At 39.6% G+C, this 22,908-nt stretch overlaps 1 protein-coding gene across 4 annotated transcripts in view; it reads left to right on the top strand.

Moving 5' to 3' along the window:
- The first annotated feature begins 537 nt into the window (after positions 1 to 537).
- PARD3B (par-3 family cell polarity regulator beta) overlaps positions 538 to 22,908 on the top strand; it is a 402,616-nt gene continuing 380,245 nt past the window's right edge. For 3 of the 4 annotated variants that reach the window (XM_050340097.1, XM_050340096.1, XM_050340094.1), the window contains exon 1: positions 538 to 730. In XM_050340097.1, the coding sequence (XP_050196054.1) occupies positions 611 to 730 (120 nt within the window). In that variant the 5' untranslated portion in view covers positions 538 to 610. The remainder of the gene's footprint in view (positions 731 to 22,908) is intronic. The other variant, XM_050340095.1, reaches the window with a different exon arrangement.

Raw genomic sequence — 22,908 nt, 5'->3', positions numbered from 1 at the left:
CGTTACGCACAATTTCTCTCCAGGTGTATCTTGTGTGCCGCAGGAGTGTTCTGTGCCCACCGCGGTATAAAGCCAGTGCTTTGTGTATCCGGCCTGTCCGGGCACACAGCTCCTTGCCTCGCATTTCCCCGCGCACGGCGCGGTGCCCCGGGCTGCTGCGCGTCAGTGTTTCACGGCGGTCGCTCCGGGGCGGGCAGCGCTGGGTGCAGCCGCCCGGGAGCCCCGGGTGCCCGCTCCGCACAGCACAGGGTGCGGGGGCACCGCGCTCCGGCCGGCGGGGCGGTCGCGGCGGTCCCGGCCGTGCGCGCAGCGCTGCCCCGCGGCCCTTTAAGCCCATCCCGGCGCTCCGTGCCCCGGGCGAGCGGCGCCGCCGCCCGCGGCCGCCCCGCCCGGGCCGGGCCGGCCCGCGCCTCCCGGAGCGCCGCGCGGGGCGGGGCGGGCACGGCGGAAGGAGAGGCCGCGGCCGGGCCTCGCTGCCGGCGCTGGCCGCGCTCGGAGGCGCAGCCCCAGCCCCGCGGGAGCACCTGCCGCCCGCCCCCGGGGCCGCACCTGCCGGGCCGGGCCGGGCGCCGATCGCGGGCGGGCAGGGCGGGCATGGCGGCGCGCTGAGATGAAAGTGACCGTGTGCTTCGGGCGGACCGGCATCGTGGTGCCCTGCAAGGACGGGCAGCTCCGCGTGCGGGACCTGACCCAGCAGGCGCTGCAGCGCTACCGCAAGGCCCAGGAGAAGGTGAGCGGCGGCCGGGCCGGGCCGGGGCGAGGGGCGGCCGGGGAAGGCCGGGGCGGGGGCGGGGGGGCGGTCAGGCTGCGCGGCCGGGGGCCCGCGGGCACGGCCCCAGCCAGGGATGCCCGTGCCAGGTACCGCGTGTGCGCAGCTGGTGCCGGCGGGCTGGGAGCGTGTCCCGCTCAGCTGCACAGCCATGGCTGGTGTTGCTGTGTGTGTTGACTAACAAACTTGATACAGCCGTAAGCGTAACATTAAGTTATTTTCATTAAACCTTGTGTTTTCTGGCAGCAGCTGCCCAGTGAGGTGATGTCTGCATGGGTAGGTGACTTCCCTTACATGAAAGGAGCTCTAAGTGTTTCTTTGGTTGTACTTAATTGAGTGTAAAAATACTTTTTTCTAGTTTCGTCCAAGAGGCAGGTGCTGAAGGCTAATGGGATGCTGTTCAATACTGATGAAAGGCCTAGTGATGCAAATACTGCTTTGTGAAAGAAATTCCAGTTACAAGTCCTGAATTGAGGGCCTGCAGGATTGTCCATCCTCCTAAGACATCTGAGTAAAAAGTACAGCCAAAGTCTTATGGGATCTGTTTTGTACCCTGTGCTGGTTTCTTATGAGCCCAGTCAATTCTTTGATATCCTGAATGCTAAACTGGAAGTAAAGTCTTGTTCTTGCAGGTTTATTTTGAGAAAAACTTGCCACTGATATGTTAAATCCATCATGAACAGCTGAGACTGGTCTTGTACAGATTGCTGAGGTTACCGTGTTAGCCCTTCTGAGTGTCATGCTTTAACCTGCCTTGAGGTACACAGAGCTTGACAAATAATTTGTCTGAAAAGTCTTTTTCCTAATGATGTTGCCTGAGTGTAATAACTGCATGATGTTTATAGAATTCTTGGGGTTGTCAGAGCCAACAGTCAGTGAGATCTTTTGCACTGAAGTTCAGAGTACTAAAAGACCCCTTCAAGAGAGGAGTTTTATCAGAATCGGAATTACTTTCAACTGAGTTGAATTTGGAAGCTTAAAATTTGATACCAGCTTGGATTTGTACTTGTGATGAAATTGTAAGTAGTCTCATGATGATGGCTTGAAGGTGGCCTATAAAGCTGCTGTATAAGTATTTCAAATGCCTTTTCCTTTCTATTTACTTTTTTTATTCCCTTAGAAAGGAGTAGAAGGGTGCCTTGCCTTTCTAGGTGAAGCTCTGAGCGTTTTGAAAGCTCAGTAAACAAATATAGGATAGAAATTCCAACAATGTGAGAAAGGTTCAGATAAATGCTGGACACGTAAGATGTACTACAGTTCAATTGGTTTCTCATGATTATGTAACCAATTGGCTATTAAGTAGTATCTAAAGAATTTTTATTTTATAATGAGCAGTCATCTCCTATGTGCCCTTCAATGTGAGGTCAAAATCGTCATAGGACAGCCAGAGACCAGAGTTCATGTTTTTGACCTTGTTGTATTTCTTCCTTTGCAAATAAAACTTTATTTTTTTCTGGCTTATTTCCTTGTAGAAGTTTTGAGTTCGCAGTTGTGGATTGCAGGTGGACAAAGTGGGTTCAGGCCAGTTAATTCAAAAATCACTGATCTCCTTAAGTAATGCTGAGTTCTACTTGAGCTTCTACAAGGGTGTATTAAGAGGCAGGGTGGGGGGAGCAACCTGAGGGCCTGAAAAGCAGAGCAGGTTTTCATTCAAATCACTAGAAAAAAAGATTTTTGAGTTCTGCACCTTCTCTCCCCCCAGTTCACTGGAAATGTAAACAGTTCTCTTGCAGTGCTTTGATTAGCTAGCTTCCAGCCTACATGATTTGCAGTGGAACTGGCCAAAAAGATAAATAGACAAATTTCTTCTTATCTTGACAAGCATTGTTCAGTGTTAAATTGCTTTCCTGGGGGAAAATTTGGGGTTGGTAAAATAGATCATACAGATGTCTCAACCAATTAATTTTATTACCTTTTGGAGTATTTTTTGTCTGATCTAACATGATGAATTGGGTGTTTTGCCATTTTCCTTCTATTGCCTCCTCCTATAATTAACTTTCTTAAAAAAAAAACCAAACAAAATCTTACAGAGCATGGCGTTATCTCAAAGTAATCAGCAGCTAAAATCTGTTGTGAGGTGTGCATGCAAACAGGTTTGTGCTAAAGATAACTGAATATTTGTTTTTCTTTTCAAAATATTTAGAATTCTTTCTGTGACAGAATGCTGCTCTTTCTGTTGGCATGTTAAGTGTTCTTTTTGTAAGTGTTTTTTCCAGTGTTAAAATCTTTTAAAAGAATGAAGTGGAAAATGGAACTGTTAAAGTGCTTAAAGTATTTGGAGAGGGGAGGAGAACTGATAGAAGGAATATCTTTCATAGTTGCAGAATGGAAAATGAAAAAGGTAGCTATGATACAAGCTTTTGGATCTTTTTATTTCTTATGGTACTGTCAAATACCACAAAAGTGTGTGTGAGAAGCTCTGAATTTTGGTAAGTCTAGTTTTGCTATTACACAGCAGTCACTTGTCTGGCAAAGGGGAAGATAAAAGATTAGATTATTAATTCATGTATAATTGTAAAATACTTGAATTTATATGAATAAAAATAGAAAAATTTTGAATTAGTTTAAACTACTCTGCACTTCTTTATACTTGTAATGAGAGGAAAGTTGATGAAGTAAATGATTCTCTCATTTCTGTGAGACTTGGGTAGATAGCTGAGAACTCTGTGGGCTGTTGGTTATTGTAGCCTGCTGTGTTTTCCTTAGCAAGTTTGATTTGCCTTCTTGATTGAGCTGTGTTGGCAAGGTTTGGTCATGAGGGCTCAGCTGCCTCAGTTAACAAAGTTGCTTCATTAACTGAAACAAAACACCAGGCCAATTTCAGTTGAAAAATCAGGCAGTGATTATTTTTTTTGACGCTGCTGAATTTAGTGGATTTTAGAGGTACTGTTGCAGTACTGAATGGGCAGATTTTGTCTGATTCATTGGAGGATACCAATAACTCTGGAATGATGAACTTTGTTTTATGGTATCAGCTGAATATCAACTACAGTATCATTGTGATGTGAATAGTTTTAGATATTTAAGGCTTTTTTTGTTGATCAACTTCTTTGTGAAAATTGTAAAGAATTTTTCAGGGAAGTGACTGTCATCTAAGAAAATAACTTAAGTTTCAGTAAAATGAAGTTTGGAACTTTTTTGTGACTCAGGATCTGCTTTTGTTGCTGTTTAGCAATGTGCATTAAGCCTTCCTGCTGACAGGTAGATACAGTAGGATTAATGATTCCTTATTGTCAGCCCAGTCCCTAACTTGATATTTTTGGTGCCTTGGGGAGCAGTTGCATGTCATCTATTGTATTTAGGATTCTTTGCTTGAGTGAGAGCAGATGGACTGCAAAATAGTTGAGTTGCTGTGCCTGATAGTGTGTTTGCTTCTGTGTAGCTACGAGGCACAGCCTTGGATGCAGGACAGGGTACCTTGTTGATAGTTTTGCGGTGAATTGTCAGAGACCTTTTGTTTGTTTGTTTGTTATTCCTGAGTATGTGAATGAGAGGGAGAAGGAGAGGTTCTGGGCCAGCACGGAAGGTTTCCATGTGATCTTGTGATGTTGTCTGGGTCTGCATGGTCCTGTTGAAAGCAATTCCTTAAAATGCATGTGGGGCTAGATGCACTCCAGGTGAGCACAGCTTTGTGCTCACACCTCTACCCTTGAAATGCCACTCCCCCAGGTTGGAGGCAATGTCTGAATTACCAGCTTTGTAGTGCACCCTTGGTTCAGCTGAGGATCCTCACTTGCTCACTCAGAGCTGAATGCTGCTGGTACAGAAAGTGAGGTATGCCCAGGGAAAAGAGTGGCTGAGGCTGGCAAGTGAATTCCACAGTGACTTTTCTTTAAGCTGCAGGGAAACTTTTCTGAGGAAAATGTATAACATATTTTGCTGTTCCGTATGCTTTTTATCTTCCTGGAGGAGCCAGAGATGGGGGAGTGGTGTTTATCACCTGTGTATTAATTTGCTTGTGTTTGCATACACAGCACTTAGTTAGTTGGCTTGATTGAAGTGACTAATCTGCTCTCTGAAGCCCTGTTCATAGACACCAGCTGAATGGGTGGGACATGGAAGCCACGTAGCAAAACTAATAAGCACTGCAATTTGTTGTTTAAAATCTGTCATTTTAAGCACAGTTACATTTTTGAGTGGCTCACACAGCAGCCTTCGTGGGCCTCCCTTCAGAAATGCCAGCAGAGACAATCAAATAATTGTTGAACTGTCTCACAGGGACTTGATCTCCAGTTGTTATGGACATGACAGTTTCTGTTTTGTGTTTCCATTCACGAGAATGTACAGAAGCCAGCAGTTAATTCTGGAATGGTAATGCTGGTTTTGATTGGCAGTCAGACTGAGTAGGAAGCAATAATGTAGTGAGTTAATTCAAGAATGGTGCGTTTGTGATTAGAGCGAAAAAAATGGGTTGTTTGGGTTGCACTGATGATCATTCCCAAACTGGATGTATTTAAGGAGCTAATGTTTCAGATTGGCTGCCTATATAATGTTTTGAGCCCTACTAATAAAATACTTTCTCAGTTTCTTTCTTTTCCTGCTTGCCAGCCACATGACAATTAGTTTTCTGGAATTAGGTATTGCTGTTGTAAATCAGCCAGCAATCAGGAGTACTAAATGTTCTTGCAGTTTCTCTAAATATATTGGGGAAAGGGAGAATGATGATTTCTTTTGACTCCAAACTCTGTGCTTACAAAAGAAGTTTGCAAAAACATAAGATTTCTTTGGAAGATACATGTGATAAGTTTTGAAAGAAATCTTTTTTTTTTAATGAGCATTGTTTCTGTTTTGGACAAATTGTTAAGTATTTAGTCCTTTATAAAGGCAGAATAATAGAGTTGTGTCTGTGTAGCACTTTGGCACTTTGTCTTGGACTTGACCTCTAGGTTTGTTTTTTTCCCTATCCTTGTTTGTCTTATTTAATTTTTTGCTCTAATAGGGATGGGGTGAATTCATAATCTTTGTTTTACCAAAACAATTCTAAGCTCTGTCTTCAAGTACTTTTTTTTTTACCTAGAAAATATTTTAACTATTAATTCCCATATTTTTCATAGCATTGCTTAATCAGCTGCAGTATGTTAGTGAGTCTTGGAAACTGTATGCCAGTGAACAGCTTGATTATCACTTCTGCATTCAGCCTTTGGATTTGTCCACTGTGATATTGTACTCAAAATGAGAATATAACTTGATACGCTGCTTTCCCATTGCTGTCATGTGAATTTGACTCCTGTATGGGAAGACAGGCCATGTAAGCAGGAGGAGTAAAGAAAAAGGAAGGAGACAAATGATTAAGAAACTGTATACTGACTTAAAAACACTAGTGGTGACTGACATTTCACTGAGATTGGAAATAGCTTTCAACTGGCAGAACTTCAGGTCTCTTAAAGGTTTTCCAGGATTACTTTTACAGTGATCCAGAAAAATTGAGGGTTAAAAAGGTGCCTGCCTTTTAATTGCTTTTGCATAAAATATCTGCTGCTGTGTTGTATTGTAGCCACTGGTTTGATGTAATGAGACTTTTGGTAGATTTCCAGTCTCCTTTTCCTTTTCTCCCAGGTGTTTATAATCCAAACATAAAAACTACCATTGGACTTAGTCAGATTTGTCATAGCAAATGTCTTCTAGGACATTAGGTACTTATGTAACCTGAAAAAAACATTTTTGATCCCTTTGTTCCTAATAAGAAGTTGACTACTGCCAGTAACTTGGGCTTTTGGCTGAATGTTGTTAGCTGATGTGAATGTGTTTCCAGGGAGCTCAGTTGAAGGGTAGAGCTGGATAAAACTGGTGGAAATTCAATAGGCAAAATGAGAATAACTCCTCCTGGAAATACTGCAGGACAGACTTCAGTGTATAGGATAGTACTGAGTTTCTGGTTTTGTCTCCCAGATCGTATTCATCAAGTTCTGAGTATTATTCTGTTGTTATTACTTGAGAGACAGCAAAGCTTTGTGTAGTAACTAAATAACACAGTCATAGGAGGAAGCCATTAAAGAGCAGTACAGAGTTCTCAGCAGTGTCTGCTTCCTGTTGCTGTTGCCCAGTTGAAGATGAACTCCAAGTCGACACGTAGGAATTTGTGAAGAAGGAATTTAAGCCTCAAATGGTATTTCTGGCACAGGGTGGAACCGGGAGGTGCTTTGTTTGCTGCACAATGTTTTGTGATTTTTTTTTTTTCTTAAGTAACTGAACATGGAGGGTTGTGTTCTATTGATATTTTCTGAAAACCAGACTGTTTTTGTTTTTAACAAATAAAGTTATTTGGGCATAATGTTTCATGTTAAGTGGCTGTACTTTCCCCCTCACTCATTCACTATGATAGGCCAGTTGAAGCCCAACATTCTGTGCTGTCTCCCATCCTGCTACTGAGGCAGCAGATTTCCTCCCCCGTTGAGCACAACATTCTTTAGGCTTTCCTAATGATTAGAATGTCAGAACTGCACTTTCCTAGGCGGGAAGACCTATTGCTTCATTATTGTAAACTCCCTTTAGCCCCCTATTAAGATGCTTGTGTTTCATCCTTAATGAATATGATAATGCTAAAGGTCTTGAGCAATTAGCGTAATTGAAAACAGATTCTGCTTTGTATTTTTATATTTCATTCTTGAATCTTGCCTATGCATAAGGGCATACCCATTTTATGTCAGGGAACTGACTAAACAGAAGTGACAGGCTCATGTGAGAGACTTATTGATAGAAATGGTCTTGTGAATTCCACTGGCCATATAGTGTCCCAAATACATTGGTAAACTCAGAAAGCTGCTTCATATCAGAAATTTATAAAATCACCATGTTACAAGAACTTGTGGGGAAATAAAAGACTGCAGTATTTGTGTAATATGGTCATTAATATAAGCATTTTTTGTTCCCCTCAGGTTGTACGTTGTTGGTAGATCTGTTGGTCTTATCACCAGTACTTTATTATGTCCTTAGGATTACTTCACTAACTTATTTGTAAAGGAAATTTTGTGTTATAAGAAATTACTGATTGCACCGGATAGAACTTTTTTGGACTGTTATCCTCACTTAAAGAGAAAATATGTAAGACTTGATTCTGTAAATGTTTGGGATTTTTTCTTTTTATACCTAATGATTGTGCTATACACACCTCCATTAAAGTGAACTGTTGTAGTGTTTTAATGTAATCAAAATCTCTTACTTTCCAGTGTAAACCTGTAATTTTTATGTCACCAGTAAGTACATCCATTCAGAACTGATGACTTTGCTTTGTTGTGGCAGGTGCCACAGCTCTACTCCAGTGCTGGATTTGCTCTTGGGAATGCTCCCAAACTGGGAGGCTTAGACAAGTTGCTCATGGGTTTCATAAGAGTGCACTGGCAGCATTTGTTGCCACAGGGAGACTTCTTACCTCATTGTTTTTCTTTATTGTTTGGTATATGTAGGACAAAGAAAACTACAGAATGTTTGAATGAACATACTTCTTATAGCCTGTGGTGAGGATACCGTTGGTATGAAGGGTAGATGGGGAGGATGCTGAATGATTGGGCTCTAACAAAGGCTGGTGTTTGGAATCACGGAGTGCAGTCTGATGGGTAGGGGCAAACACCTGGCACTGGACTCTCTTGTTTTTTATTTTTCCTGGTCAGGGATTTGACTTCAAAGATGAGGTTCCATGGAGACAAATGGTTTTGCAGTAGATTATCTGATAAAATGTCTTTCAGATTACCAATAGAATACTAGCTACTGGTGAATCATAACATGCACCCTCCCTATCATTTTCCTTTACAAAAATATGAAGTAATTTCTCAATCAGTGTAAGAAAACGGAATGCTTAAAGGAAAATTAGATACAATCTGAAGAAACTGAGATCTGCATTCCTGAAAATTGTGTGGCTTTCTTCTTGTACTTTGACTAATCAATTTCTCTATTAATCTCTCTTTCCTAAAACCTTAGAAGACCTTCAGATTGTCGTAGAACATATCTCCTTCTCATCAATCCATCAACAGTTGAGTTGCTGTTTATTGGCAAACCTGAATATCTAAGTTACAGATTTTCTGAGAGGAGACAAAAGTACTTTATATAATCATTTCCTGTGTCTTTTAATTTGGGTATCAATGTACAGGTCAACCAAGACTAGCTCCAGTTCAAAAGAAGGTAGAATCCAGCATGTCTCTGTTTGGACCTTTGAATCCTGATGGGTTAGTCCCGTGTATACGGTGGATTTGTTCTGTGTCCAAACTCTTGAGCAGCCACTTGCAGACCATCTTACACTTGAGGGTTATTTCTTTTTCATTTGGGCTTTTTATACCTGTGAGAGGTGCTGGTAAGGTAATGTTTTCCCATGTCCTTGAAAGCTGCCATTACAGGGTTCTGCCCTCCCAGTAAGTATAGGGATGATCTGCAGCTGGTGCTGAAGGTGGCTGGTTGAAAAGGTGTTTGTACCTGCTCTGCAGCTTCCTCTTGGCTGGTGTGCCTGTTGGACAGGCAGACTGCCTCGTGTCTTTACAGATTTTGGTGATGTCCATCGTAAGGTAGCTCCCTATTTGTGTTTCTCCTCAAACTAGAAGTTTTTGTTTGTTTGTTTGTTTTGGTTTTTGTTTTGGTTTTTCTTGTTGTGTTTTGGTTTTTTGTTTGTTTGTTTTGGTTTTGTTAGTCTTGCAGTGCTGGATGTTATTAATGGTGATTAAGACCAGAATTGTATGTAGGGGATTTGTGCTATAATTCTTACATTTTTTCCATGTTTTAAGGAGGCTAACCACTGCTTAATGTAGGTACCATTCACTTCAATTCCTCTAGGTCAGGCATTTTTTGTTGAAGGCATTTCTTAGTGACACAGCTTGCCTGCTCTGACCTTTGTCCAAAATGATGATGGTAATTCTTTTTTTTCTTTTTTTCATTCTCTGTGATACTCATTTGGTGGATAATATTTTGAGTGTTAGACAGCTTTCCATTAACATTCTCTGCTTGCCAATTCTTTTATTTCCAAGCACAAGCCAGTGGTGAAACCAGACTGCAAATTTAAGGCTCCTAAGATTTTGCTGTTACTGGAAGTGTTGACTGTGGGCTGATTTGGATTCAGACCTTTTGTAAGTGATGAGTTCCATGAATGAAGAAGACAATATGTGACCTGGAACTTGGCTTAACTAAGTTCTTCCTTCATACCTTGTCAGAATTGCATGTGCCATCCAACCCTGCTATTCCTGCCTAGAGGTGAGTTGCAGAACATCTTTCTTATGGATCCCTGCTTGAGCAACTATTAAAATTTTCTCTCTACCAGCTGCAACTTTTTCTCTGTATGCCTTTCTTAACTATTTCAGTAAGGATTTTGATGGAGTGGTTTCATCTCAGAATTATTTTTGATCAATCCTAGATGCTAAACACCACACAGATGAGGCAGAAATACAGTGCAGAAGTAGGGGAAGCAATAAAGAGGGCACTTGTCTTGTGACTGTGTCTGTAGCTCTTCTAGAAGTAGAACCCCTGAAGTGCTTCACTAATTCTGATCAAGGTGATGTTTGTTTTGCAGCAGTTTAAGTTTAGAACAGATCAGTTGTACTTTTTCTCTCTCAGAAGTAGTTGTGCAATGAAAACTGTCCCTCAGTCTGTCCAGGACAAAACCAAGTGACTGACTGCCTCTGGTCCTCTAGTCTGTGTTGTACTTTATCAGCAGTAAAATGGGTGATTGTACTGCATCTCACCTGTACAATTTATTTTAAACTGAAACAAGCTTCTGCTTTTAAAATACATGGTCTTGAAGTCTTCCATTCACTCCTTAAGTTATTTCTTTAAATAAGTTTTAGTTTAACTTGAACTCTGGGTTGATCTACGTAAAAGCCTGTATGGAAACCAGAAGTCATACAGGATTTTTCTTTTTTTTGCTGAGTAGAGACTCCAGAGGGCTTCCTTTTAGAAAAAAAAAACTTAGTATTTGTTAAGCTTTCAGGAAAAAAATGAGGCAGAAATAGTATTGCATCCATCAAATATTTATACATTGTGAACTTGGAAGTGCAGTTTGCCTCCAAACCACATTCCTTCCACGCATACTGATTTAAAAAGTTGTTGGCTATAACACTGATTTTAGTAAGGAATAATGATTTTTTTGAATAAATAAAGTAATTGGCTGCAGTAAGGGGCTGTCAACAATCTATTAGATTATTTTTACAAGCTGGTTTATTTCACACTGAGTGAGTTAATTTGTGGAAATATCCGGTCTGTTCTAGTGTGCAAAAACTGTAGCATACTTTGCTTTGACTCATTGACTTCAATTGTATTTTCTTTAGGTTTCTTACTATGGAGAGTTACTTAGTGAGATTTCTATACAAACTGTCTGTCTTTCTCTGGGTTGCCCCCTCTGCCCCTTCCTATTCTATAAAATAGGCTACCACAGTATGCCAATATAAAATTTACTTTATGTGCTTGTTTTTCCAAAGTCTGTTTGTCACAGTTGCCTGATTTAACAAATAAGGCATATGTATTTCTTTAGTTGGTGTTGAAAATTTGACTCATCTTCTATTTCTGTCACCTCTCAACCTGTTCTTTGTCTGTTCAAAGAATAGAAGATGGGAGAGGAGATCACTCCCTTGAATTGAACCTTTCCATGCCTTGTGTGGGGTGGAAAGACTTGCTGAAATATTTCAAGGACTGAAGGGAGTTAACATGCTCAGCTCCTACAGAATTAGGCTCATTTGAAAAACCGAGCTGCTGCCAATTCACAATTAATTTCCCCTGCTGGCTGTAATGAATGTATCCTGAACAAATGTTTCAGGAGTTCCTGGCATTACAAGCTACAAAAAGAAAACTCCCTGAAGAGCTGGAAATCTGAAATAGTTGTGTTGGGTGACAAAAAGGAGAAGGTTCATTGACATTTTAATGTTGTACATAGAGAAAGGCCAATGTTTGCATAGTAGTAGTCATGATGCAGGTGTTGTTTAGATTGTAATGAAAAAGGAGGATGAATTTTTTTTGAGGAAAAAAGTAGATGTGTGTGTGGAAAAAAATAAATCTTATCATTAGGGTTTGTCCTGTCAGTGGTAAATGGTGAGTCATCTATGTGAGGCAAGAGTAGCACTCAAAAATCCAGAGAAGTTTTCTGTATTAATGTTTCAGGAACAGTTATTTGGATAGCCCTCAGGCAGCTGCTGACTGATGGGAGGTGCTAACTGTATCTGAAAAACCCTCATAGAAACCACTCTACTGACTTTGTGAAGAGCAAAATTAAGAATTAATTTTTGCTCTGAATACTCAACTCAGAAGTGCTTAGAAAGAACACTCATGGCCTGTGTGCTTTAAATATGTTATTTGAGGGGGTGTTTTCCTCCTTATGATTACTGGTGTGTTCAATCCACTTATTTTTTCAGAACTGTCAACAAAACTTAATTGCTCTAAAAGCTTATCCTTTTCACATACTTGCACTTGCAGTAAGATGGATCAGAGTGTGCCAGTGTTGGCCCCTTAATCCTTGAGTCTGGAGAAATGTTGGCTTAGCCCACTTTCTGTTTAAATTGGATTTTGTGTGTTGTGGGAGAGTAATTGCCACAAGTCAGAATTTGAAAGGAGTAGGTGATTTGCTTTTGTACATTTGGGGTGCTTTTTCTTGTTAGACCCTTCGTGTCTTATTAAAAGTTTAGTGCTAAAGGTGGACTGTGTCCTCCTCCTCTTGTTGTCCTGGGTCTCTGGTAGGTGTACTTGAAGTGTGTTTTCTTATTTGTTTTGCTGCAGCAACTTTTACTACCATTTAACTTTGAATAGAGACTGGATAGTACCTTGGTTGTGTTTATATATCGTGAATTTTGAAGTCGTGTATGTATCATATTCTTTCTTGTCTGGAAGAACAAAATACATATTGCTATAATCTCATTAAATGAGCCATATTCACAGATGTTAGGACAACACTAGGTGGAATTTGTTTTTGTAATTTCAGATGTCCCAAATGTAAAATACATCTGGCAGTACGCACACAGTGTTTGTCTTGGTGTGACACAACTGTCCTTTTGAATGCAATGAAAGTGGAGGAGTCTGGCCTATTGTTCATGGTGCAGTTCATTAATGACTGTAGATATGAAACGAGCATCTCACTAAATGGAAGTCTTGGTCAACCTCTGACTCTTGCCTTAAGAGTTTGAGAATAGACAATATGAAAAAAACCAAACAACCAGCTTCTTTCCAGATGGCTGAATGCTTGATGTGTCTTTATGTTTAGCTGTCATTCAGATGTGAATGCAGTGGTGATTATAAGTGTCTTCCATTTTTCTGGTTTGAAATGATCCCTTTTATGCATTGTGTGTTTAGAGATTAACTGTTTGGCTTATCAATAGGGATAAAAAAACCCCCACCCAACTTGATGGTGCAGCAAAACCCAGGATGTTAGTGTTCACAGGGAGACTGGACAGTGCAGGCTGTAGCTCCATGTGCTGTGTTGCACACAGTGGTAGTTTTGAGATGGGTTGCAGCAGACTATTAACATTCTGCCGAGTGGTGTTGCTTCAGCTGTGAAACATCTTGGGCGTGATAAGTTTGGTCCTACTGGTTTTCATTAGTGAACAAGTGTTTTTCTGCAATCTGGGGAGAAAAAGTTTTATACATGAGGCTTTCTGAGATGGAGTTTCTTTTTGGGAATAAAGCTAGGTTTAATTTTTAAACTATGAGTTTGAGTCATATATTTTTATGATGTTTTAGGGAAGTGAGTTCCATAGAAAGATACAAGCTACAGTTTAATGATCAAACTGTTTAATACTGTTGTAATCTTGCTAAAGCTCACTTGAGGAATTTTCAGGCTTTTTTCTGGTTGGTTGGTTGGGTTTTTTTTGGGGGAGTGGTATTGTTTAGGATTTTTTGTTTGTTTGGTTTGGTTTGTTTGTTTTGGTTTTTTGGTTGGTTTGGTATTGGACCTTAAGCTCATAGTATAAGAGATGCCTTTAATAATGCAGCCAAAGCTGTTGCAGGTTCTGCAGGAGGTGAAATCACTTACTTTGTGACCATTAGACTAGCGAATTCTGATGTTATCATTTTTTTCTATTAACTGACAATGGCTGTGTCCTTACTTAGCAGCCATTTAAAGAAGAGAATCAACTGCTTCGTTGCATGTGCTGGTTTCCTTTTCAAGGCACCACTTGTAGTGATAAAATGTAGCGGAAGTAGATCCAATTACTTTGCTGAAAAGCCTTCAGCATCTTGTGGCTGAACTTGTCAGTGACCGGCTTTTTACCTGTTTTTGTGTGCGTGAGTTGGGAAACAGATACAATCATCTCTGTTAATGAGAAGGGAACTGTTACTCTGGCAGCCCTATTGAGGACGGTGGGTTGTGATAAAACATTCCTGTAACCTGGTTAGCCTTGAGCGTTCTTGTGAACAATGGCTGTATTAGGTCCTGTTGCTGCAGGCATTTTCAATAAGGCTTTGTTTAATTTTACTTCTTATTTCTGCTGGTGCTGAGCATGGCACAGTGTGTGGAGCTAATGGCTGTGGATACAGTTCTGGAGCCCAGAGAGAATGGATGAGGCAGCTGACTGAAAAATGAATTGGACTCATCTGTATCAGTGATGGATGACATGAGGCTGCAAATGAAAATCAAAGTTATAATGGCATCTTAGGACTGATGCAAAATGTATGCAAATGCAGCATTTAATCAAGTTTGCTTTCTAGCTGTTGTTTGCATTTTAACTTTATTGTGAGGTTGTACTGACTGGATTAAAACTGTGTAGGGAGGCCCTCTTGCAAGCTCTGGATTGGAGAAAGTTGCTGCCAAACTGTAACTGGAACATGTGCCTCAGGTATCATTTTTCACATTTGGACTGAATGTCTCACTTGACTTACTTAGACCTCCCTGTCTGTTAAATGTTTTGCAGTGACTTTGATTTTGCTTTGCTGCTTTCTCTTTTCCTTTTAAATCTCTGAAGCTCTTCCTTCCCAACTCTGTAATTGTGTTTTCCCCAAGACACCTGGAGTAGCGGGAGAAAGCAGTACTTTTTGTGCTTTGGAATGGGGGCAGGCAAGAAGAACCCTTCTGCACACTGATGATACTAAATTTAAATGAAAAGAGTAAATAATCCCATTCTCTTATCTGTTTTCTATCTGACCAAAATCCACTTCATGAGGCATATGTCATAAAGTTTTGATGATGTGTTAATTCTGGCATGTTCTGTATTTCAGTCGGGTGAAGGTGAAAGTTGTTCTCAGGAGCCTTGTTTTTATGATATTTCTATGTTGTTCTCATGAGCCTGGGTTTTATCCAGTTCTATCACTTGGCTCTGCACTATGATTAGAGGTAGAGGTTGTTTTGGCTGTTTATCAGGTGTATTTGCTGTATCTTGGAAGTCAAATACTAAAATTTATTGACATTGCACTGTGATAATAGAAATTTTGTCAATATAGCATGAAATGTAAGAGAGATTATATAATAATTCCCCCAGTGTCATATTAACCTGCTAAATATTTTTATTACTTTTTAAACTTCCTTCTCGTTTTCTTTCAACCAATAGCCAGAACCAGCGAAGCTGACTGGAATCAGAGACAGTGCTTGACTGTTAGTTGTGCCTTCAGAATATTCTCAATGTAGTCATTTTTGCTACTGAGAAGTAAAGGGAGAAGGGAAGCTGGTTCATTGAGTATTTCATGTGAGGGCAAAACAAAGACCTACGGACTTTGCTCCAACACCTGTATGGCTGAAAATTCCTTATTTCCCCCCTACATATGCCATTTCAAGTCTATAACTTTCCTCCACCACCTTTTCTCTTTTTTTTTTCTTGTAATGAACTTCTGTATCAAAGGTACTGTTCTTACATCCTCTAATGCTTTGGGTGTTTATAACTACCCTGGCTGGCTCACCATCTTTGTAGCCCTGGGCCTGTGATTGTCCCTAAAGGCTTGATTTTGGAGCACAGTCACTGACCGTACTGTGAAAGGTCATGGATTTTCTGTGAGTGAGGAAAGAGACTCCAGATCCACAGTTTACACTTCTCTAAAGAGAATAATGAGCTGTACCTGCTGGTGTGTGTCAGAGAGCACGGAGAGAATTGATTAGAGTGGATACTGGTGGGAATTGGTGACACTGCTGAAATGCACCATCTCTGGACATGTGAGAAGGGAGTGGTGGCCTGGCTTTTGGCTGGTCTTACTGGCTGCAAGTCTGGCAGTCTTCTGGCAAAATTCCTTCCCAGCCTCAGTCGGTGGTTGATTCATGCAGGAAATAAGATGGTACTGCAGCAGAAAAGCTCTGCTGTTCTCTGTGAAATTCCAAAAAATGTCTTATTGCTTTCTATGTGGAGTTAAGGATATACTGCTTTTTTCTCACTTGAGCTCTGTCTAAAGGTCAGTTTATGTTAAAGTTTTACAGGATTTCAGCATCCCTGATCTGCATTGTCTTACGGGCATTTGTATTCTGTTTTGTTTGGAGCCTGGTGTTACTCAATCACATCTTTGAAGCTCCCAGCTGCTCCTGATAAGCAGTCCAGTGTCAGCTGCAAATGCATTAATCATTTTATCAAAGGAAGGCCCAAACAGTTGTAAATAAAATAATCTTAGATGGTTTCTAGATGCAAGACTGAAGTGCTGGCTGCTCTTGTTGTAGGTGCTAAACCATTTATCATTTGTTGTTCAAGATCTGGTATACTTTAGTTTGTCACAAACTAAGTTGTGTGGATTTACAGTCAACCTCTTTTTTTTTTATCTGTAGCTGTATTAAATGGCTTGAATTTAAGGTGTCATCAGTTTTAGTTGGCAAAACAATAGCATTTTTCACTCAACCTGGACTTTGCTTTTGAAATGCAGTACTCTTATACACATACATCTCTTACTTTCTTAAGTTCCCCCTCTCGCCTTCCTGGGAGAAAAACATGTGGCAATTTGAAGGAGTAGCTTTACAGTTCTGTCTGCTCACTTTATGTTGGATTTTAAGAAATCATGGCTGTGGTCCCATAGCCCTCCCAGTATTACCTTCAGATAATTAAACAAAAAGCCAGACTCAATGCTAATTAATTATTTGCCAGGTGCCTGGGGCTGTGTAGCAGTTTGCTTATTAGCACAACAATACTACTCTGAATATTGTAGCTAATATGTGACACAGAATTTGGGATATGGAAGTTAAAGCCTAAAATGTTGTAGATTTACTTAGAGATGTTTTGTTCTGGAACTGTTGCATTTATTTACGCAAGGGTGAGTCTTTTGTGTTTCTGCATTGCTGAAGCAGTCTCGTCTAATGGACTTGATGAACTAAAAGGATAATTTTAGTTTATGGTGGAAGATCAGTTTACACTTGTATTCTTACATTTATATAAGTATCCTGGATTCAGTGCCTGGCATACAGAGTGCTCCAGTTTCAACTGAGGCTTTAAAGAGGAAGATTTATGGTAGTTGTTACAAATGCAGTGTGTAGACTGCTGTCTAATTGCATCTCTCCAACTTTCCTTGGAAAATCAAAGCAGGTATACTTGTTCTTCACTTGAAATAGTCTCTTAAAGTGTTGGAGGGTAGTGTAAAGGTGGGTTTATGTGATCCTCTGCTGATGTATTCTCTACATCTGAGGTATTCAGATAATATGCAGACAGTGGGCTGTGTTGAGAGAGTGGTTTTCACTCACAGTCAGATTCAATATAAAATCAGAATGCTTTTATTTTTGAAGGGCTCCAGTGCTGCAAATCAAATCAAAGCTAGAGTGTTAGTTAAAATAGTCTGGGTCATTTTGGATTTATATATCTGTGCTCTGGCTGTTGAGAATTCCATGCTAGGAAGATATCAGCAGCTTTTTCTGTTTTCCTTTTCAAACCTAATCTGCAAGGTAGGTGTTTTTTCCCCCTGCATATTCAACTGCCAGTACAAACTAACTCTCTCCTCTTTCTGCTTTCTAATGACAGTGGAGTTCACTGGTGAGATGAATAAGTACCTTCCTGGTCTTGTGAAAAATGAAGACTTTGCATTATTAATACGTAGTCCTATTAATTTCTCCAAACATAATCTTTTAAAAATGGCTAAGGAATAAGAAATATTCTAGTCCCTCTTTGCAAACACTGTCTCTGAGGGACAGAAGAGATTCATTGTCCTTCCTTTCTGCTGTGACCTACAGTTTGCAAGTGTTGATTGACCTGTGCACTGTGCTCCCTTTGCTTTATAACCTATCTGAGGGACTTTCACTGTGCTTACGTTCTGTGCTTTGTCCTCCAGGATCTCACAGCAGGATCTCTATCTTAAAATGTGATCTGGGACACGTTTAGCAGATGAAACTGTGTGTATAACCTGTGTGCCAGGTTGCTTGTAGCACTCATCTTCACCTCGACAGCTCTGTGATGCCTGAGCCTGTCTGGCTGTAACGAGGTGGCTGCTAGAAAACCAATGTGTACCAGTTAGATCTACTCAAGGGAAACAGTGTGTTAACTGCACATACAAGTGAATTGGAGAAGGAAAGAGAAGTGTAAGAATGGGAGAAGGATGAGTTTCGTACATCCAAAATGAAGTTTGATGTATGGTGATGTGAAGGGAATAGGTGAAGGAGACAGAAGTGATTATCAGTCCCTTGCTGTTGTGTTATGACTGGTAGTTACAGTAATATCTTGTCTTGTTAATTTCTCAGACCATAATAATTTGAAGATGGCTAAAGATCAAGAAATATTCTAGGCCCTTCTGGTGACTAGGGAGTGGCTAGTGATTTTTTTGGACCATGTAGGGTGTCACATATGAAGCTGGTGCTGGGCTGTACTTGTGCTGTGTTAGTCTTATTCCCAACGCTAGACAGCAGTTATGCATTTCGGTTGTCAACTGTGCCTTGCAAGGATAAAAGAAGATTTTCCTACCCTTTCCTGGATGGGTAACAGTTTTTTGTCACGTATCTGCAGTAGTCCACAGGCCTTATGCATGAATTGTTTGATTGTCTTTGTTGTGCTCTTTGCACTTCCCTCCTAAAGAGCCAGCAAAGCAAACAATGTGACCAGACTTCACAAGAACTCCAAGTGTACTGAGATAAAGCCAACCTTTGTGACAAAGATAAATTTGTTTCTGTGCTGACCTGATCTGATCAGTTCCCCTTTCCACACCAGGCTTTTAGCACCTTCAAAACCAGAAACTTTTGAAATTGAGTATTTAAAGTGACCTTATGTAATTTTTTTTTCAGAACTCCTTTACTACTTTGTAACTGCACCATTTTGCTGTATCACATCCAATCACGATTAAAAAAAAAAAAACAAACTTGGGGAAGGATATGTTTTTCTCAACTAGTATTAAGAGATAAAGTGAATGAATCTGAACAAAAAATTAGTGTGTATGAAAATACATAGGATGAGATTTAATTTTTTTTAGATTGTTTACATGGAATACCTTCCTCTGCTATAGTCTAAAAAGAGATTTTGTAAATAGTATGGGACAATGTTTTGAAGAAAACAATCTTTGTTTCAGCTCACACTTAAAGGTTTAATTTATTCCTTTTAGGAGGAGTAAAGTTTCTTCTGTGTGATCTTACTGTGTGAAGACAGCTTCTTAACCTATCTGAAAATAAAAATGTGTGCTTTAGCCAGAAGCAAAGCATCATGGATATATTATTTAGACTGGCTTTACATCCTGTGGTCATGTTTTGGCATAAGGGTTGAAAGCTTGTTAGTCAACCCTGCTAAATTTACCATGAAAAGTAAAGAACTTTGTCTTCTGTGAACTCAGAAGTTTGACTGATTGGAATGAACTTCTTTCTGTTCTCTATCACCCCCCAGTTAAGGTAGAATCCCTCTCTTAAGACCTTTTTTTGTGTGGCTTTATTTTTATAGTGCTTCATTTCAACGGGAAGACAGAGTAGGAAGGATCTTTTGCAGTCACCTTTCTAGGACTATTTCTGCTATATGGTTTCCTGTAGTTTTATTGCTGGATGCTTGAAAACAGTTTCTCTCTGAGCAGGCTACCTTGTCCTTTGCCCTTACCTCAGCTTTAATTTCTGTTTTTGAGCTCACTCACTATAGATCTTTCTTGAATATTAATAACTTGAGAGAATGTGTGTCACTCCAGCTGGTAGAAGGATATAAAGAAGTTTTATCTTTTCTCTAGCATCTTGAAGCATTTTCACTTCTAATGCAAGTAGATTCATAGTTTTGGTGAAGGAGAACAATAATACTATGGAATACACAAGGAATTTTTTTTTACTGTCTCACTGTGCTGTGGGGTTTCTCTTCCTTGTGTTATCTTGAAGGTTTTTGCTGTTTGGAATTTCTAACTGGAAATGGTTAGAAATGTCAGTTAATGTTATGCAGTTGAACTATGAGCTATAAAGACAATGTAATTAATTCCAGGTAAGAATTCATCTCCAACAGTGAGACCCAGAAATGTGGGCTTGTAACTTACTCTGTTGTACTGTAATGCAAACTAAACTCTGGCAACTTCCTCAGCAGTGGAATATAAATGTTGGATTTTCTCTATTTTTCAAAGTTTTTGGAAAAAAAGACCAAATTTGTATTCAGTTACAAATGTCTGTCTATCTATCTATATGATGTATACCCATATACTTCAGTTAGGGAGGCTTGTTCTGGTCAGGTCCGTTCTCAGAACTGCTAAATTCAGTGTGTGTCTGGAACACACTTAACCCCTTTGCAGCCAGCTGTTCATCCTTGATTTTTACAGAAGCTTCCTAGGATTGCTTTTATTCTGTAAAAATGTTATCTCTGTAACCTGCAATATTGTATGAAATGATCATTCATCATCCATACATATGAAGAGAGTTGAGATAGTTGTTTGCCTGTTGTAAGGACAGGGTGTGATGCTTTTTTTTTTCTTTTTTGGTATCTTAGGACATTTAGGTGCATGTGTGTTGTGTTGTTGCTGAGATCTGACTGTTCAGCTCCAGATCATTCTTGAGAAATCCCTGCACTGTGACCAAGGAATATGTAGTAACTAGCAGTGACAGTATGTAGTGTGCAAACATTTGCTTCCTGATCGACTCTGGATTTTGGAAGCTCAGTGTTCATATTGCCATAAAAACAGAGCCCCGCTCTTCCCCGGGAGTGATGAGGGCAGCCCTGTTGGTGGCAATTGAAATGCAGGTTCAATAGAAGTGCCACTTCAAGCTTGTTTGGAGGTGGTTTTGGTACACAAACCAGAAATGCTCAAGGCTGTTTTAATTCAGTGATAAATTTTGAGGAGGATTTAGAGATGAAATTTGAGGCTGTGACCGATCTCATCCATCTGTTCCTCTCCAATTCGCTTCTTGTGCTCTGCTGCGCAAGTTGTGGTTTGAGTAACTAATGCTGAGGGCTCTTTGGCTGTGGATAATGATACACCATGTAGCCTTAGAATGCTTATAGAAATCATTAAATACTTCTTAATATATTGAGGTAATAGATCACATTGCAATATATAATCTAAAAATGATAAAAATATTTATCTCTTACTGACCTTAACCTTGAGTATCCCTTTTATTGGAAAATAACTTATGATTGTGGGGGTTTTAATCTGACTTTTATACTATCTAAATGACAGAAAACAGTGTGGCCAGAGACCAATCCTTCCCCCCAGATTCGACCTGGCATTTACTCTGTTGCTGTGGGTGTGGAGCAAGCATATGTGATTTGCATTTTTTTAATACATCCTTTTTTCATGCTGTATTTCACTGAAGTCTGTTTGCTCTAGTGAAGCATTAATGTGGAGGTGCTTCTAAAATATCAGCCTGAGAAGTAATTGTGGGGCAAGTCCAAGTCATTGCTACTGCTGAATTTTTTAGTGCATCCTATCATTACTATATTGAAATTAAAAATTCCAGTATAGTGTTTGCAATTAATTTTATGCATTCTGCACAGCAGAACAAATAACAGCATCAAACAATAATTAATTGTGAAATCATTAAGTGGTGGTGTTTATTTGACTGATGGTCCAGCTGAAATGTGTTTAAACTTGTTAGGATTCTCTTGCTCATTAACAATCTGAAATACTGCGATATAGACTGCAACTTTTATTAAGTATGTTGCTTATTTTTCAGAAAAGTAGACTGATACTTTTTTAGCTGAGTATGGAACAAGAAGAATCAAGAACGCTCCAAGTTTTTTGATACATTAAAAATGTGAATCTATAGATGTATATAAAAAACTAACAAAAAGTGGGAGTCTTTAATTGGAGACTGATTGGTCTTTCACTTGAATGTGTGTCTTGACTGAAAATAAATGCAGAGAAGACTTCTTGAACCTATTTTAGGCTATCTGAACAGTGAAGGTGTTGCATTAGGTGGCAACAGCTAAGTTAAGATTCTGTGACAACATGAATGTCAAGCCCACTTCTTAAAATTTATGTCACTGCTCTGCCTGCATCGCACTTGTGCATTCATGTGACCCGGCTTTAATTTAACATTTGGTAAATATTTGCATAGTAATTCCTAAAGTGTTCTCCCACACATAAAGGAAATGATGATAAACAGCTTTTAAGTGGCTTGATGTTAAACACAAACATGACTTGCAGCCCTAAGGTAAAAGGCACGTTAGAGTAACTGTTCAATATTCATTTGGCAAGTGCTGGTATGCATTACACCAGGTAACTTATTCATACCTTTTCTTTACATATTTAGGTGTTGGTTTTATACCTCAGTTGAGGGTTATGGACTGTGCTGTAAGAGAACTTCTCCCCACTTGTGATATTAGGATTTTTTTGGAACCACAGATGTGTTTTCTTCAAGATGACCCTTCTACAGGAGAGCATTTAGGAGCTGAGACAGATGGTTACCATACCTGAGCTTCCAGGCTGCTCTTATAGTGTTTTATTTTTACAAGAGATGCATTCTTTTTTTTTTTTTTTCCAAAAGTAGTTGTTTCTCTTTAAGTGTATGAACTTTCAATGATGATGGTGAAGAAGGTACTGTGAGGAATCATTCTAGACATGTCATTCACTAGAATAAGGCTTCAATCTCAAGCTAGAAAAAGCTAAAAACCCAACAAACAGTTAAAGCCCCAGAAACTTGTCGTAGCATTTTAGAATACAGTTCTTTATATATATATATTTATATTTTTATTTTTAATTTATTTATATTTTTATATTTTTATTTATTTATATTTTTATATTTTTAATTTATTTTTAATATTTTATATTTTCTTTTTATATTTCATAGTTTTTTCAGCAAATGCCTTCTCAGTAAATATGTCCTTAATCTCTTCCCTGACTAAAAATGGGGTGTCATCTTGTCCTGCATTGATTGTAAACTGAGAAATCCAGCATTTTCTGCTGCCAACAGGTAA

Source organism: Myiozetetes cayanensis, unplaced genomic scaffold (genome assembly GCF_022539395.1).
Source record: "Myiozetetes cayanensis isolate MyiCay16 unplaced genomic scaffold, myiCay2020 scf9, whole genome shotgun sequence".
In the NCBI taxonomy this organism is placed as follows: domain Eukaryota; kingdom Metazoa; phylum Chordata; class Aves; order Passeriformes; family Tyrannidae; genus Myiozetetes; species Myiozetetes cayanensis.
The sequence above is the reverse complement of the archived record's forward strand: the minus strand, read 5'-3'. Positions and strand labels throughout refer to the sequence as shown.